The sequence below is a fragment of the Conger conger genome, chromosome 1 (assembly GCF_963514075.1).
Source record: "Conger conger chromosome 1, fConCon1.1, whole genome shotgun sequence".
Taxonomy (NCBI): domain Eukaryota; kingdom Metazoa; phylum Chordata; class Actinopteri; order Anguilliformes; family Congridae; genus Conger; species Conger conger.
Genome location: NC_083760.1, coordinates 60,072,474 through 60,092,246, shown reverse-complemented (window position 1 = coordinate 60,092,246; position 19,773 = coordinate 60,072,474). Strand labels below are relative to the sequence as shown.

Here is a 19,773-nt window from a genome sequence, read left to right as displayed (position 1 = left end):
TTGTGAGGGAAATGAGAAATACGTCTGGTTATGAATGGAACTGGGGTATTTAGATAACTTGGTGAATCATCAAAACTTAAAAAAAAAACTACACTTGTAACACAAGGTTGCTTTGTTGAGATGCATATACTCTGTTGCATTTTTGTGGAATGAAATGAAGCTACACAGTGACTAAGGCCTGACTAACAGGAAGGCGTGCTGGCTTTCCAGGATAACGGAACTACCTGGTGATAGGGTCTAAATATGGAAAGAACGAGTCACCCCAAGCAATTTGTATCGCAGACGGATTTTTTCAAAAGCGAGAGCTATTTGAAGCTATCGACTAATTTGAGGACCGAATCTGTGTATATTAGTAAACAAATCAAGTTTTCTTACAGCCTTTTCATCAGATGTGCATGATGGAAACAGATATATAAATTGTGTATTTAATGTAAGCATGGTCTGAGTGAGGATAGAGGTTTAATTTCAAACTCTTGACAATGGCACAACATCTTTTGTGGGGACAGGATCTTGAAGTCTAGAGACTCAAAATTTCATTCATAACCACAAAAGCATTTTTTATAGTGCACAATTCAATATGGTTTATATTTAAAACCCCCAGGATTAAAAAAGTATGATGCAGTTAGTTTATAAAAGTTTTTATATATTCTGTTGTTTTGGTTTTCTTTCATTTCAAACTTAATATTCTGAAAACAATTATTTATGTTTCATCCTTAAGTGCATTATCAATTTAAACACAGCATTTGGTGCATATAGAAGGGTATATCATTATTAAAAGTTGAATGATAAAGTTCTGAATTATGAATTATGAATAATTATTATTATTTTAAGCACTAGTGCTGCATCTCCGACTGGTCATTTTGAAAGTAATTTTTAAAAATGGACATGAATGATTCCATAACACCGTAATGAGTAGCTTTCTGTTCTTCTTCCCCCTCAACTCATTCTTATGTACTTGGGGGCTGGACCAGGTTGTTAGCTTGTCACTTTCTGTTTTAATTCTGATTTAATGGCACAGCCCATACTGTTGTACTCAAATATAAGCTATGGCGAATTTGTGGAATGTGGCAAATCTATCAGTTTCTATTTTAGGAACCAGGACCTTTGAGCAATTATGTGTTTTATTTTTTTAATTAAAAATTTGTGGTCGCTTGTTTTAGATTCTGTCCTTTTTTTCTGATTGAGCGGTGCACAATTGGAGCTTATTAAATCCAGGGAAAGGTAAAATAGCCACCTTTATCTTCGTTTTCTCTATCTGTGCTGCTGCTGTGGTTTCTTGCAATCATCTCACCGTTTTCCACAGGGTGGACGTTGGTTTACTTGTATCACAGATTGCAGGCTAGAGATTTGGGTTTTTTTGGGGTGGGGGATGGGGCTGGGGGGTGCTGGTGTGGGTCCGCGGGTTGGAGGGTCGGCTTTCTACCCGCGACCCCAGATTTCTGAGGCTGACCCTTGGGGGCGTCAATCAAATGGGGTTTTTGTTCCTTGGTGGTGATAAGGAAACGCTACTCCACTGGAGCCCATTCTAATGAGCAGTAGGCATTTCTACCAGCCTTCCCCGTTCCCTGCGCTCCTCCTCCGCTCCTCCTCCACTCGGGGAGCTGGCCCCTCCCCCGCCTGGCCCCTCCTTCATTTTGTTTTCCTTTTTGCCAGTCCTCCGGCCGTGCCCTCTCGTGACCCTGCTGTGTAAACTGAAACTACACAGGACATCCGAGGGGGTCAGAGCAGACCGAGGGGTTCAGGGGTTTTGGTTTGCGGGGGTGAATCCCAGCCCCTGAGACGAGTCGTGCGAGCGAGGACACAAACCCGGCCCTTCTGCGCTCACGCTGACACACATACTCACCCGGACGCACACCAAAGCAATGTGCTTCACATTATTCCCTTTAACGCTGGCCGTGCCTTTCCCCCTTCTCCCATTGTAACACTACCTGAAGCAACCGCCATCCAATTCTGCACCAGAACTAAGCTCCTTTTAGCTCGTTTTTTTAGCACACCAAATTAAGCGTTCTGTTTTATTCAAGTACTGTATTTACATGGTGACCGTTTCTAATAATAATGAAAGTGTTTATAATTAATTTAAGCATTAAACAAGGAACTAGACACATTAACTCTAGCCTCTCTTGAAGATGTATACAGGGAAGATTGTCTAGAACAGTGCTTTATGTTCATACTAAATAAAATGGTAATATTTCAAGTATCCTGTTTGAAGTAAATACAATTTTATTTCTGTAAATAACTGTTTATATGTATCAGTATACTAGCCTGTTACAAAATAGAAATGTATTGGAATTGAGAAACCTATGGATTAAAGTGATTACTGCAAAAATGTGCAGGTTTTTCTGCCTCCATGACATGCCGTTCCCACTGGAAGAAGGGTGGGGGTTGATTTTGAACCTGTGAACTTTGACCTGGAAATGAAAGCTCACTCATATGAAACAGGGAAATGGTCTCTGTGTGAAGTGAGAGGAAGTTCCTGCTGGGTGCCCCTCAGTCAGAGGCTGAGACTGCACCTTCATGTTGTACTCTCTGTCAAAATTGTTGTGTGCATAATGTTGGTATATCTCATTCAAACAACAATTCTGCAATGAGCGGTGTACATAAATCTCAAATGAATAATTTGGCTCCAACACCTTCAGTAACTGTATCTACCTGGATAGGAGTCCCCTTAGCCTGTGTTTGAAATGTCTCTCACCGTGATTAAAAATTCTACAGCTGGTAACAGCTTGTGGTTTTAATGAATTGAAAGGTTTATTTTGAATGCCTGCTCTTTGTACTAAGAGTGCCTGCTAAATGGCAGTAAAGTGTGACATTTATGTTTTACGTTTAATTGGTCTTTTGCTAAGATTGGCGTAGAGAAAAAATGTTTCTAGGGTTACTTTCAGATTAATGCAGCTTGTGAAGGTCCATGCTTTGCCAAATGATAGGTCTTTTCCATTTCTGTTGAAGGCCATATTCTGTGTATATGAAGCTGTTGGATTTTAAGACATAATGCATGTGCACAATCCGATTTTTGTTTGCATGTTTATCCCATGATTCATGGATTTCAGCCCCTCTTTATGTAAAAGAGATAGTGGCACTGAAAATAGTAAGAAAGATGATGATAATAATGATAATAACAATAATCATACTTTTTATAAAACCAGCCCTATACAACTATACAAGATACCGAAAGGGGAAAAGACTTCCAGCAAAAATAGCAAAAGATAGAAGTGGCATGATTTTTGGGTTATGTCTTTGAGAAGAAACTGGGTTTGGTTCTCATTCACATTTCTCTGTTTTTTTGGACCCAAATTTGTCCCGAACTGCAAGTAAAAATGACAATTGCAACAAAAAAACTGGTAACACTACTGACATTGGCAATAATTCTACAACTATTAATATTAACAGAAATAAAAGCTCTGGTTAAGACAATTCCATATAAGATGAGACATTAAAAAGAATGAATAAAAATTATGTTTATAGTTCTTACAACTTATTTATAAAGTCTGTTTATTTGTATCATCCTTTTTTGAGTATTGCATTGCACCCCTGCAGTTTCATGGCCCTGTGGTTTAAAATAATTCAATTAAGATGTTCAATTTTCCTACCCTGCATTGTTTCCTTATACCTGTATTTTTTTGTGTATTTCTTTTGTGAAAGGGGCTGTTATCCTAATATTCAAACATTGGATTTGTCTGTAAAAGAAAGTACATTACATTACATTAATGGCATTTGGCAGATGCAAAATATTACAAAATAAGTACTAAATATTATTCTAATTGTGTGCTGCATTGTGAGCTGAGAGAGTAGGTTCTAACTGACATTTTAAACAAGGTCATAAATATTTTGTTTACAGGGCACTAAATATATAGTTTTATACAAACATACGGTTTAAAAATGGAATAGTCTATCATTAATAATCTGAATCTCAATAGCTTAAAAATCAGAACACAGATAGAACCATCTAATTCTCAGTTCATGACATTTTGCTATATTATTTCTCATTAAATAAATTTAGTTTAAATTCTTGGTTTAGCCTAATATTATTGTAAAACCAAATGTTTGCATTTTTATATTCGAAAGCAAGTTTTACTTTTGCTTCAGCAAATGTGACAAAAGTGTTCAAGCCAGCTAATTAGTCAATTTGTATCATCTCTGATAAAACATGAATATATTGGGCCTCTGTGGAGATTAGACACCACCTTGGTGTTCACAATAACCAAGTTAATATTTAACTAATTCTGTGTTTCGACACCATTGAAGGGACTGATTGCTTTTGTCATTGGCTGATGTCTCTTCTCAGTTGAATGTTCTTCCCAAGCACTGCCAGGGAACAGTGTAGATACATGGTAGTTTTCTCTAAAAACCTATATTTGGGCAGATTTACTCTCTTGGGCAGATTTTGATGAGTTATCAGGGAAGTATCGCACCTAACCAAAACATCACACTGTTCACAACTGCTTTTAAAGCAACAGATTAATGTTTATTTTGAGATACTTGAGAGTTACATGGATACAAGTGCAAAGTATATAGATTATACATTTTCTTTCCCAAGGATAGTTAGTAAGTAACAGTAGTATAGCAATGAATAAGGTAAAACACTGAGGTGTATGGCATTTTAAATCAACAAATTTGTGATTTCAACAACCATAATAGGTGAAAGATATACTATTTTTAGTATACAGAATACGAAGTACCTGTAACAGCCTATGGAATTTACAATGGGTTTATAAGTACCTGTAATGCTCTGAAGGCAGACTGTCCTCACCGGGGGAAGAAAGGACTCTCCCGACATTCTGATTCCCACCCCCTAATCCTTTCAATCTCTGTGGAAGCAGGGCCATCACCCACCCAACCCCCACCCTACCCAAAGAGCCAAAATGGCTCCTGCCAGCAAATAGCTGTAAGCCCGGATCTGTTACAACAGAGCTGTGAGCCCAGGGAAGCACAGAAACAGAGCTCACATGTGAGACTATCAAATGCTGAAACTAAACTATTTCTGGAATAGTTTAATAAGTTTGTAATAATCGTATTAGAACTGTAAGCAATCACTATTTTGTGTTTGTGTCCTTTTTACTTTTGAAGAGAAAATCTATGCTCTTGAGTAGCTATGTTCATCTTAGGGCGGTGATGGATCTTGTAATGGATCTATTTTTTGCAGTGTGTTGACTGCTGCTGTGCTCCCCTAATTGCATTTAATATGCAAACTATGAGTCCAGCTGTGGAAATGCTGATTTTGGACTTTTAAATGTAAATTTTAAATGTATATTTTGTTGTAGTTGTACCGAGTGTCTGGGAAAGATGGAAATGTGAGAATATTTTGATATTTTATTGATAAAGTCATACAACAACACAACACCAACTCATTTTGAACCTTTGTAAAGGCAGCTTGACAAAAGTTCCTTAATCTCATATTTTTAAAGAAATGTTCCTAAAGTGAGCTACATATGGAGCATGGGCATTTGATGCATATTCAAGATTTGGGTCACAAATACTTGCAATCCTTGTATTCAGAGTGCATATTTTGGGTCAGATTTCTTGTTAAAGACAGTTATTTTTGAATTCTTGCATTGTACTACCAACATTTTGTATCATTATTTTCATAGGATGCGGGTAATGATGCTGTAGATTATTTCTGAAAAATAATATTGATTTTGGAAATTTATTGGAACATTTTTCGAAGTACATTTTTTATTTGTATATTTTCTTTGGTTCTTCTCTACATTGAACATAGGTAGTAGAAAATTCTAGTGTTTTTCTGGCCAGAGTCTATTTAATGGGGAGGGGGGGAGTGTATCCTCTAATGCAAACGACAAAATATATTAGACATTTTGGCACATTCATATTAAGAGCATACACCGAAAAAAGATTTATCCTATTTTGAAATGGATATAATGATGACATAAATTAGCAACTACATCTAAGCAAGAGTATCCAGCACTACATCAAGACTGGACTTGACTACCCAGAAGGCTTTTGTCTCACCTACATGAGCTGGACAGCTTTTCAATTCATTGACAGCTCCTTGCAGAATTTATTTCACTAATTTCCGTTCATCTCCTTGTTATACTGAGAAAGCTATGCAAATTATTGTAGTTCACTCTGTCTGTGCCTTTTTTGATTATAAAACCCTCAATTATGTTGAACTAAATGGTACGATTGTCAGCAGACCTGTAAGAGCATTTAAATAAAAAGATGCTGCCATTTATAGAATAGCAATATCAGAGAAGAACATTTAAAGCAAGATGGTGAAATTCTGAAAAATAAAATCCATTATTTTTCAGGTAAAAACTTGCATTGTGGTGTCATTTATCTGGTTTCGACACAAGAAGAGGTTCATAACTAATGCACAACATGTGTTTCCCATTTATTATTATTTGTTTATTGTTGCAACTTTTTATTTTAGCTTGGCAAGAAGGGATTTTTGTTTGGATCTATTATGTTTAAATTGCCTTGCGCTAATTTTCTCTGTTGTGTTTTCCTTACCTTAAGGTTGTGTTTGTATCAGTTTTAGTTGTACTTGCGCATTCTGCATATTTTGGGACACTTATTGGCAGTATTGCCATGTGGTGTTTTTATTGGTTGGGTTTGTTTCTGCTCGTGATGGACTGAGGTTGGTGTCCCGTTGGTCAGATGGCAGCACTGAGAAAGGACTTTGTCTAACCTTGAGGAGGGTGACTATTTTTATCACCTACAATGGAAAAAATAGCTCTGGAATGATGTGTGAGTGTCCAGGAAGCATGCTGTATACTTCCAAATAAATCATTATTAAGTTTTTTCGTAATGTAGGAAATTGATTTTTGTATTCCTGATGGGTCTGGTCAATATGGGTGGAAGTGGTGAAGTTTGAAGGGAGGAGAAAGCACTACATTGCTTTTGCATATATCAGCATGTGCAGGGTGTCTGATCACATTTCGCCTTCATTTTATGTATTAAGTCATGTTTGATCAGGAAAATAAGGATTTTTATATTGTCTGGGCGAAGAATATATATGAAGATGAATGTTTATCCGGAGTTTATACAAAAAAATGGATTGTTTAGATCGACTGATTTCGTTAACTTGCTTGTACAAGCACTTATTTCAGGTGTCCATTACAAGCACAGCTCAGCATGTCTAAATAATGATTTAAGGGTCATGTTTAAATACAATAGTTTTGAGGGTTTTGGAATGATTAAGTTCTAATTCTCCCCATAATACAGTATATACTACTGTATGGATTTATTATGTGAAGTTACATTGATATTGGTCATTAAGAAGTCCTCAAAGTATCGTGAGTTCTTCATGATAAATGTGCATATTTTATTGCATTTGTCACAGCAAGTTCTTCAGTTGGTTTGAAAGGTAATGTTTTTCAACAAATGTGTTTTCAAAAAAAGTACAAATTATCATTGACTTGTTCTAAATGAAATATTAAATTAAACTACACGTATTTACTTATGTGATCTGACATTATTCTCAGTTACTCATAAGTAACTGTTTTGTTTATTTTGCCCCTATTTTGACTAATTGATATAGTAATGCATTTAATAATTAACCCCAGAATAAAATTAGTTTTGAAAAGTCCATTAAAACATTATAATTTATGATCTTTTGGGAATTAGCTTTAATTTCTAATTTTTTCTACATCATTGACCTGTGTAATTTGAGCAGCACTGGCAGAGATTTAGATGTTCCCCAAAACCCTGAAAAATTAATAAACTATTTTTCATATAACTTTTTATCAATCATTGTTTTTGTTATTTAGTATGACATGAAAATTGTTTTTTTAGCATATAAAATGTCTGCTATGAACTTCATTGTATATGTGTGTGTATGTATGTATGTCTATATATATATATATATATATATATATATATATATATATATATATATATATATATATATAAATTGTTTATCCTTTTTTAACTTCATCTTCATTGGATGTAGTTTGATCACCTCTGGCATTACAGCACTGTTATTCTGACTGGTCCTATAACAGTTAATGAATGGTAGTACATTTTCCTGTTTGAAGTGTGTTTGTTTATTTGTTTATTTAGTTATTTAATTATTTTGTTGAACACATTTGATTTCAAATATAGCTCACCCTCAGTTAATTTGAACCAAGTGTACATGAATGGCACATTAACTATTTCTGTTCTAGTCAAGTGAAAGTGATTGCTTGGAACATATATTTCTTATGAATGAAACTTTGATCACGTGGTCATTCACTCATTACACTTGGGTCTGTATTCACAAGCATATTTTTTATTATTATTATTATTATTATTATAAATGCTGTTGAAAGATTGCATATCAAGTAAATAATTACAGTCATTAACTGATATAAAGTTTTCTCCGAACGGATTGACAGATGCCGTGGTTCCTGGTAGGGGGCGAAGGGGAATGTTTAATCATTTAAATACTTTATATTGAGAACCATAGAACTGTCAAATGCATCTACAAAATGTATTCAAAATCTCTTCTATCCCTCCTTCTGATTATCTTCTGCTCATTCTCTTTTTAAGCTTATATCTTCCCTCTCCCTCCCTTCCTTCTCTGCTTCTCTCCCTTGTTCTTTAAATGTCTTTCCATCTTTGTCTCTCCTATTTTCATTCCTCTCTTTCTTTTACCTTCCACGCAGTGCTATAGGAGCGTTGTATTGTTTCCGGCAAGTTCCTGGTGGGAGGGTGAGTAGTAGAGGATGAGCCCTAGCTGTGAAGAGAGAGAGAGCGAGCGAGAGGGAGAGTGAAGGAGAAAGAGCGAGAGAGAGGGGAACGGTGGCTGAAAGAAAGAGAGAGGGTGATGGAGGAAGAGAGGGAGAGATGGGAATGATGGCTGAAAGAGAGAGAGAGGGCGAATTGGAAGTCCCTGCTGGCTGGCTCTCACACCTGTCGCCCCGGCATCTCCCCTGGCCCAGGAAGCCTGTTGTGCAGATGGCCGGGTGGTTTGGAGCAGCTGGTCTGGCAGTGGAGAGAATAAGGAGAGGCATTTGTCCCTCTTCACACAGGGAGGCCAAGCGCTAACCTGTAATCAAGGTGTGTAACCCCGCAGGTGTGGGGAGAACAATACAGGGAAAGAATAAACAGGAGAGACGGACCTGTGGTGTGGGCCTCCTCAAATTGGCAGGTTTATTTGCCCTCGTGTTACATTGGCTTAACAGATACCCATATCGAGGGTACCTTACTGATTAGTGATTAAGGATTTTGTATTATGGTTGGCATTTATATAGCGCCTTTATCCAAAGTGCTGTACAATTGATGCTTCTCATTCACCCATTCATACACACACTCACATACCAACGGCGATTGGCTGCCATGCAAGGCACCGACCAGCTCTTCAGGAGCATTTGGGGGTTAGGTGTCTTGCTCAGGGACACTTCGACACAGCCCGGGCGGAGGATCGAACCGGCAACCCTCCGACTGCCAGACGACTGCTCTTACTGCCTGAGCCATGTCGCCTCGTATTATTTTTGTGAACAACCATTTTGTACTGTGCATTGTCAGTACCAAAGGATCCCAACCCCTAAAAAGATTGGTTGAGGCTGACATCCAGACAGAACAGGAGTGAATGATGGGACAAAATTCCTACATGTATATTTAGAAAATGTTGGTACGTTGCTACATGGTGGTTCGTACTTTTCACAATAGTCTGTGTTCTCCAGTAATTGTTTTCACCTAAGACGGCTCGCATCCATTGTGAGACGATGGTGAAGTTGGTGTGATGGAAACTGAAAAGGAATAGTTATTTTGCCTTATAGTTTGACTAGTCTGGGAAGACACCAAGCTTGTGCAATTCTTTAAAGACAATAAAAGTTTGAGAAGGCAGATTGTGGAAGAGGAAGATAAGAATGTGGTGAAGCACTTGAAGAGCATAACAAAATCACTTCGGTATAAATGAATGAAGAATAAATTATGATACACTGAGAATTGTTCCTGTCTATGTCCTTGAATAAAATGGTTCTAAGTCAAGAAATAGGTTTCGATCATCCCAGGCAGGTAAGCCAAGGACTGTAAGTAGAGCTGTAAATTATGTCTCTACTAGGTATAAATATCAAGACAAAAGTGAGACCCTTCAAGTTACCCTTCATGGTGGATTAAAGTGAAGGTGCTTCCCCAAATTACTTTTCTGTTTTCCATGTTTCTACTTCATGTATTCATCTGATTAACTCAATGTGCTTCCAATGCTAAGTTTGCAAATTTGTTTTGAAAATGAGAACTAAATCAGCCTAGTTTCACACAGTGGACTCACCTGGTGTTGGAACCTACAGGCTGCTGCTTATGGGTTTCCTTTGTAAATGGCAGGCCACTGCATTCACCATTACAGGTTGTTCAGAGGTGGGTGAGGTCATGATGGTCCAATTGAGTGTGTATATTTGAAGTTGAAAAAGGTTTTCTGTCTCCACTAAATGGCCTGATTCAGTGCCTGCATCCTTTCTGAGTGTTATTATTCTCTAGTGTTTTGTTGTGTAACTAGTATGATTCAGACCATTTCTGAATCATGCATACTATTCTCGACTCTGAATCACTGAATGAACAGATTCTAGAATGCGAATGGTGACTCACTGAGTTTGAGCCTACAGAACAAGAAGAGGACAGGTTTCTCATAAACCCAAATCATCAGTGCAAATAGTAGGTTCTTTACACAAATGTCAGATACTGAAGATGATTGGCTCAAAGAAACAGAAGTAATTAATGAAATGGAAACAACACAGTGAAATGGTCAAATCTGTATTACAAATATGCGATAATGTCTCTTGCTAGCAATCTTTGCCTTTTCCGCCATTTCAGAGCCTCTACTGCATCATTCCTTTTTATACAGCCTTTTTTATATGAAGGTTGTTGTATTCAAGCTCTTTTGAGCAGTTCAGCCATCTCGTTGCTGCTGTCTGGGGCGGTGTATAGGAGAATAACTGGTATTAAAAAAACTCTACATGGCATAGAGTACTGTCCTTCAGGTAAACCGTCTATAGAGCTCCTTTCAACAGACGTTAATTTAATGACCTTGTTTGCACCCTTTTATGTACATGTCTATATTGTTTGGCTCTACTTTTTCGATCTTTTAAACTGACGTGTTTAGCCTTGATGAAAAATATATATGCACAATGAATATTTATTTGCTCTGTTGATATTTGTGGAATTATTTGCCAGAGCTATTATTTCACACACTCAAGCTGTGCTGCTACAGCATGAACAAACACATATCTATGAGGTTTTTTTTTTCTTCTGTTCATTATATGAAATGTCCCCACAAGGCCAATGTTGATTGCGGAATTTGATTAATTAAAGATGTACACCATTCGGCGTAAAATGTGAATTAATTAACATTGATCACAAGTGCCAAGCATACTTGCCAAATGTCCTTATCCACAGTGATTTACAAAAGAGAACATCACTGAATACAAAAACGTGATATGACCAAGATAGCACAGAAAGCCCATTTATAATCAAGTGTAAAGTCCGCTGAACAAACCGAAGATTAGTACTAGAAACGAAAGCAAATGCCCCTGTGCAGTTAACCCATCTTCACACAGCAATACTTACCATATCGCTACCACTAACATCTCAAAAGGAAATCAAAAGGGGAAGAAAGAAAATGGTGGCTCTTGAATCTGAGGAGGGGCAGGATCTCAGCTCTCCTGACTGAAGCGGGAGGCTCATTGCACCACTGGGGGCCCAGAACAGACAGGAGACATGACCTGGAAGTGCAGATACGGGGAGGGGGGGGAAGGGCCAGGTGCACAGAGGTAGCAGAATGGAGAGATTACGCTGCGTGTAGGGTCTGATGATCTATTGAAGATATAATTGAGCTATCACAGACCTGTATTTTCAGAGTGCTCGTATCATTGCGTCATTCGGTTTTTGCAATCCTTCAGCTGACCGCTGAATATAGACTTGCATATGTCCGTCTTGTCTTTTCTGTTGGTCGCCAGGGACGACGGTCTCCTCACCAGAACTATATGACAGCTCCTCATAATTAAGCTGATCCTGGATCACTTTTCTAACAGTACCTGGAGCTAACAGTACTTATTAAATGCAGATTTCATCCTCCCCTACCAATTCAAATTCATCATGCAAATTACCCTGCATCACTCGACTGTATTTTTACCGTGTAACATGCTGAGTATTTTGCTGTTAAGCTCTCAATGCACTGAAGAGATGCCTCGTAAAGATGTATGCAGGCTTTGCTTATGCTCTCTGCTGCGGTAGTTCTTTATTCCATTTTTCCAGATAATACAATTATTATTTTGTTGTGTTTGCTCAATTATAAGGCACAGAGATACGTACTTCATTTTAAAAGTCATTCCATGCATTATTTGTCTTCCCACAGCTTTTATAAATGATACGAGATCCCACACCTGTTGCTTTCATAACAGAATCAGGATGTGTTTCTTTTATCTTTATATTAATTCAGTAAATTCTATATATGATTTGCATAGAACTGGAAAGCCAATTAATATGTATGGAACATTACTGCTGAACAACCTCTATAGACAGTGTAATTAATTGTTTAAATGATGAGATTCCCTGCAGATTCCCTTGTTGCATTAATAGTTGCGAGTGAATTGGGTATTATTTGCATATGGAGTTTAATGCTGATTAGCTGTTTAATGCTGATTCATTTGGGAATGCCCAGTAATTTGTCAGAATATCTTACATTTTTCAAATTCTATGTTATTTGGAATTGTGTAGTTGTACAGTTCAGTTCTGAAACCTCTTCATATGTTTTTGACAGTATTAGACGATGGTTTCAATTACTCGTAAACTTGCATATAACACTGGAAACAGCAGTCCTGTCTTTGTACTGGAATTATTCCTATTGTATATATATTTCATAAATAACTATACCAATAATCATACATTTGTTTGTGCCTTTTACCTAAAGCAATTTACAAAGAACACATTTTATAGAAGTGATTCTTTTGTATTTTTTTCTTAATGTTATACCATCAGAATTCCATGTCAGCCCATGCCTACTCTCAGTAATGCTGTCTTCATCTTCACTTTCAGTTTAAGTATAAAATAATATAGATCTACTTTTAAAGAAGACTTACCACTACTTCAAACTATTTGTTAGTTTGTCATCTCCGACAGACACACACAAGCTTTTATTCTCAGTAGAGCACTGTCACACGTGGTGCTGGACAGCTCTGGGACACGCATTTGATGGACGGGTTGCACTTTGTGTTTCAGAGTAAGCTTTTCATGGAGGGGTTCCGCAGTCTGAAAGAGGGGGAGCCTGTGGAGTTTACCTTTAAGAAGTCCTCCAAGGGCCTGGAGTCTCTTCGGGTAACGGGCCCCGGGGGCGGCCCCTGCGCCGGGAGCGAGAGGAGACCGAAAGGGAAGACCGTGCTGCAGAAACGAAAACCAAAGGGAGACCGGTGAGTGTGAGAGCAGTGCATGCTGGAAAGAGATGTTGTGTCCAGCTGAAGTTCAGGCATCTGCGTTGGGGTGTCGTGTACAGGGGATTACGAACCTGTGCTTGATGCACAAGCGTACACGCGTACACACACTCGCACACACACATGCATACACACACACACACACGCGCATGATTACTTAATGAAAATGAAGGCGGCAAATATTGGACTGTATGGTATTGGTCAGTGATGTGTTTGATATTAGCATCTTGGCTAAAGAGAATGGGGTGTGGGATGGGGGATGGGGCTGGCGTAGTTATTAGAGGACTGTAAAATGTCTGTATCCTCTCGGCGGATTGTATGGCTGGTTTTCCGCTGCGGCTGTCGCCACGCGAGTCAATGCTGGTTGCCATGGTATTATAGCAATATTGTGTAAGGCTTTACCCACTAAATTGCAGCTATTTTTGTGTCTGTTTGTAGGCACAAATGTTCCAGTTTTAGGGTTTGCATTAGTTTCATGTGGAGAAAGGAGAAAGCACTCTCTCACTGGCCTTGTAACAGCATTACGAAAATAAAACATTTCCAGAGAATTGTTACACAATGACGATAGATTCTATCTTGAAATGATGGAAATATAAGGCATCATAAATAAAATGCACATTAATTTTTCTGGCTTCCTCTGTTTGAGCAGTATTAGAACTGCTGCTGGGATTAAGGTTTACGCAATGTATATATTCACTAATTAAATGCAGTTTGTAGATGCTGCTTTCTGCTTGGTCTTTGTGTGAGGAGGAAAAAACAAAGCCTACACGTTTCGTCTGTGGTTCCCAGATGAGCTTATTTGAAATTGAATACAGTTTGGCAGTTGTAACTGTAAGGCCTGATCTTCTGAGTTTTTATTTTTTATTTTTTATTAATTATTGCAGTTTGTTTATATATTTATTTTAGCATTCTCAGAACTATAGCTGACAATGTGCTACACCACAATGTAATACTAGGCTGATGACTTCATCATACTTGGTGGGAGTGATTGAATTGGACCGCAGCACAGCGATTGTGCACCTTCATTGGTGTTACTAACAGTCCCTACATGGCAAATCGGCCTCTATTTTGGGCTTTGCAGAAGTAAGTGGGCTGCAGTGATAGTAATACGCATTTCAGTGCCATATCGTGTGGGAAGTAGTGAAGAAGCTCTGTAACTGAGAATGCTTTTGGTAGCTCTCTGGGCAGGCAGCAGAAGAAGCAGTATTCTTTAAAAAAAATAAAGAAAAGTAAAAGGTGTCTGCCTTTCACCTTGTTTACTGCCTTCATTCTGTTTGGCATTGATTCCACCAGCTTATGCAACACTTTGTCTTCCATTTCATCTCAGCACGTCCCATAGATGATCTGTTGATGTTTGGCCTTTTCCCTCTTCAACTGCTACCGCAGATGTTTGATTGGGTTTAGGTTTGGTGACTGTGGTACGAATGCCATCCTAATAATTTGTTCTCAATAATGTATTCTTGAATAAGAAGAAGTGGATTGGGAGTATGATAATTGCATTATAACTTGATGAATAATGGAAGCAACTCATTTTTGTTTTGCCTCTGTATTTTCATATACAGAGGCATCATCCCCATTCATTTCCAATGGGAGGAGATTTTTCGCATCAGCAAGTTATTTTGAGATACCTGCCGATGGCAAGCAGGCAAAGCAATCAGAAGCGACCAGGGGTTTTCCCCCACCCCTCGATTGCCGGATTAGCAATCAAACTGTTGATTCACTCAATAACAAAGACCAATAGATAACGATTAGCCTACCATTTTATTCTGAGAATGCATTATTGTTCTTTGCATTGTAAACTTGTGCAGCATTTTCCACATTCATCCACTTTATGATAACATAAAATGTTAGTATGTCATTCGAAGACTGCAGTTTGAACATTTTTGTAAATTAATTTGCTAGCCTGAATTCGTTTTGACTAAATGTCAGACACTACAAAGTGAGCGAAAGATTTGGAATTTTTTGCTACAGGCTTATTATTCGAATTATTCTGATTACTGCTGTCGTTGGTAACAATCTCACAATCTCATCTTTGTCATGATAATTTCTCGAACACTACAAGCTACATATTGGTCTTGATTATTCTGAAAATTAGTTTGATTGTTAATCCAGCAAAATAAACTAGGGTTGAGTAGGGTAGGCTACTACTCAGTTTAGAGATTTTTTTTCAATTTGCCAGCCACCAGGCCTATATTCAATGTGATATCATTTTATGACACAAAGAAAATGGATAGCCTAGTAGGCTACACACAATCGGTTTATTCATTGATATTTGTTATTCAGTTATTTGATTGCTTGATTGAGTGTGTGATTGATCAAAAAGGTATTAGAGTAATAATCCATTTGGGTTTCTGAAGGTTTTTCCTACATTCGATGGCATGCCAATGCTATTAATATGAAGAACACATACACGGCCACAAGCCCCTTGTTGTGGGAGGCCAGAGTGATGCGATTTCATCGCAGAATTGTCAGCCTAAGAATTGGAGCCTTTTTATACAAAGCTCTCTCCCTTTTAGTGGAGCAAAATTGGACAATTGCCTGTTTAGCGGTTTGTTCCGGCTGTGTGTCTTTGCATCATTAGCAAATGCACAAGAAAGCTAGTTCATATACAAGAAGGCCAGCAATCATGAAACAAACGGTTTGATACATTGTTAGGAAGCAAGAATACACTGGTGAGCTCACCAATAGCAAACAACCTGGTAGACCACAGAGGAGCACTGCCATGGATGATTGAAGACTATTTTAAATTGTGGAGAAAACCCCCTCATTCAACTGTTGAACAAATCAAGAATACTCTCCAGGATGGCATAAATGTTTTACAGACTACCATAAAGAGAAGACAACAAGAACATTACTGTAGAGGGTTCACTGAAAGAGCCTCAAGTATAGAATGGCCAGATTAGAGTTTGCTAAAAAATAACATTTAAAAAAACTAACATGAGTCCTATGGACGGAAGAGACTGGTGTTATCCTATATCAAAGTGATGGAAAGGGGAAAGTGTGGAGAAGGAACTGCTCAAAGCACTCCCCTTCATCTGTGAAACATGGTGGAAGTAGTGTTTGGTCTTGGGCTTGCATGGCTGCCTCTGGAACTGGCTCACTCTTCTTTGTTGATTTAGTTACTGCTGGCAGTTGCAGCAGGACAAATTCTAAAGTGTACAGAAACATCGTATTTGGACAGATCCATCCAAATGTCGCAACTCATTGGATGGCACTTCATCTTGCAGCAGGGTAATAATCCCAAATATACAGTGAAAACAAAACATTCTTTATGGCCAAACAGTGGAATGTCCTTGACTGGCTAAGACAATCACCTGTGCTGAAGGAAACTGAACGTGTGTCTCACTTGCTGAGGAGAAAACCGAAGGCAAAATGCCACAAAAACAAACAGGAACTGAACATGGCTGTAGTACGGGCCTGACGGAAAACTGTAGGGAAGATACCCACTGTCTGGTGATCACCTATGGCTCACAGAATACGATATTTGCCAAATACTCAATATGACGGGTATTTCAGATTATACTATTTTGTCCAAAGACTATACATTATGTTCTTTATGGTGCATCTGATAAAACAATCTGAAAGTGCAGGTCAGGAGTGAAATAATGGAAAGGTACGGCTGGTCAGGTGAAATGGAAAGACAGGTCTGCTGTGCGATAATAAAGACTTAAGTCTAGCTCTATTTGGTAAACCATTAATGTTTCATCGCATTTTTAAGATATTATTAAAATGTCATAAATCCAGAATTCTGGTTACAACCTTGGAATCTGTCTTGGAAAAATTGCATTTGTTAAAATGGGTGTATGGTACTTGACCCTGTGGAAACGGGTGTGAATGGCTGGTTGGTATTTCAATGTTACATATGTGTCATCTAATGTTTGTTATTTTCAGTGATAAAATGCATAGTTTAATGCGTGATTGAGATTTTGTGAGGAAATTGTGTTGTCCATATCTTTTCTTTTTTATTTATGAAATGTTTATGAGGATATTCATTTTGTGTGATGAAGTGAGTGCTATACTAGATACTTTGTTTGTGCTTGTCTCATCAAGTAAATACTGTTTGTATGTGCAGTGGAATAATGAAAATGACAGTTTATAAGAATACATGGAAGAGCTTGGATTCATTGTAAAGGGTTAGATTAGAAGCTTGATAGCATCATTGAATATCATTCAAACTGAAATGTGACTTTTTGGTTATTTGAAATAATCACTTATTCCAATCAATAAAATCTATAAAGAACGGCAAAGTATAAAAAGAGGTTAATGAGAAAATGGGAAACTTTGTTATTCTGATCTCAAGCTATTCCAGCATGAATTGACATTTTTGAGGTCTGTCTTTTTTGACCTCTGACCTTTGGTCTTTCTGGGTCACTGGCAGAAACACAGATAAAGCAAGTTCCTGGTACCAAAATGGCAGCTCAGATTAGTTTAAAAGTTTCAGAAACCAATAATCAGATTTTTGAAAGCTCTGTCTCACATATGACACAAAGTATTTCATTACCTGCATTTAAAAAGCTTAACTCTTTTATTTATTTATTTATTTATATATTTTGTCTACTCTATTGTTCATTGAATTACCTATGTATTATTTTATTTGTTATTTGTATTATTAGTGGTAGCAGTAATTGTTTAATAATAATAATAATAATAATAATAATAATAATAATAATAATAATAATATATCAGAGTAGAATTTGTATTTAATCTGTTCCCAGTTCCATCAAGCTTTCCTGGTTTGTTTTTTGTGTTTTTATGGTTATAAATTCTGTTTTATTTATGTAGCCTACTTATATTTGTGTAATTCTGAAGGAGATGTGCTTAAAAGTGCCAATTGAACTATTCAGGACTAATTAAAAAATTATTAATTTATAGAATAGGCTTCATACTATCGCTTTTTATACTGTGAAGTATAGTCAGTGATTGGTCATATTGGCGTTCTGCAATGCCCTGGGTTTTATTTGTGGCGAAAGATGTTCACAACTTTACAAATCTTAATACAGTGATTGTCGTTCATTCTCACAACATTATATTACATATATAATATATATATATATATATATATATATATATATATATATATAAATAAATCACGAATAATGTTGTTTGCTCTTCATTTTTTAATTGTATGAAACAATAACATTAATTAATTCTTCGTCGGTTTTAACCTGGTCACTCATGCGAATAATTTAATGAGTTTAAAGGATGATTTGTAGTGAATTAAAGAATAATAAATTGGCTACTGCTAACTCGAACACGAATTCTATTGTTCCCCTTGTGACTCATTATTTAAACAGGCATGTTTATAATGGTGATCATCACCTTAGACAATGTCATTATTAATGTGCAGTGACAATCGGGAAACATTGCATAGCGGAATGTAGGCATGGTATAATGCGTATAATTTATATTGGTAGGCTCAATGTCAATCAAAATCTGCATGGCATAGTAGCTCAACATTTCACCAAATGTGCAACTGCCTTTTTTCCCTCTTTCTCTTTAAAATTGGAATAGCATATACAGCACAATTAAACCAATGTGCTCTTTGTGAACAAAACCAACGTTGTAGGCTAGAGTGATGATTTTGGTTGTTTTTAAACATGGATATTCTTAGTAGTTTCTAAAAATGCACATATTAAATCTACTGACGTTAAGGCAATGGAACCCATCTGTTGTTTAAACCAATAGCCTATTATATTGGGTTGTGTCATATTCCTTATTCGAGATTAGATTGTAACTAGGTTATTCGTTTTAAAGTGCTATTATAAAAAAGATATTAATACTGACAAAAAACGTACGACCGTGTTAATGGCCACCCGAAATGCATTGATCGTGGCGTGGCCGCTGTTGGGGCACGCAGATGGTTTGTCTTTGAAGAGCAGCGGTTTTGCGCTTTAGCAGCTAATGAGTGGCAGTTTGGGGATGTGCGTGGGGGAGGGGAAGGGAAGGCTGGGGTAGTGCTAGGTAGACAGCCCCAAGCACAAGAACTGCAGCGAGTGCGAATGAAACCCGAATTCCAGTGCCCTTCCCCCTTTCCCCTCGCGCGCTCTAATTGAAGATGCCACCGTGCGGGACCCCCTGCAAGCCTCGCGCTCAGTCACGCGGAAGAGTTTGTTTCTTTTTTAAATCAGCTGATAAACACCGAATCGTTTCCAACTGTCCTTCGGTATATTTTATTTATGTAATTGTTTTTACATAGCCTAGAGAATAGTTTTACCTGTAACGGGAGTATTGATAGCGTGCACGTTGACTTTCTAGACCTATGGCGAACTGGCAACATTGTCTATAGCCCATCGGCTATGTGCATATTTTCTGGAGGCTATAGTGTAGATGTTGAATTCAATATGTCTTACTGGAACCAGGCTCAATAAAGTAACCTCGCCGTCTTCTTACACAAAAAAGTGTTTGAGGGTATGCT

At 37.6% G+C, this 19,773-nt stretch overlaps 1 protein-coding gene across 1 annotated transcript in view; it reads left to right on the top strand.

Annotated features, from left to right (window-relative positions):
* Window positions 1-19,773, top strand: part of LOC133108653 (protein lin-28 homolog B-like) — a 28,776-nt gene that overhangs the window by 6,390 nt on the left and 2,613 nt on the right. The window contains exon 3 of the mRNA XM_061218287.1: window positions 13,150-13,337. Within this exon, the coding sequence (XP_061074271.1) occupies window positions 13,150-13,337 (188 nt within the window). The remainder of the gene's footprint in view (window positions 1-13,149; window positions 13,338-19,773) is intronic.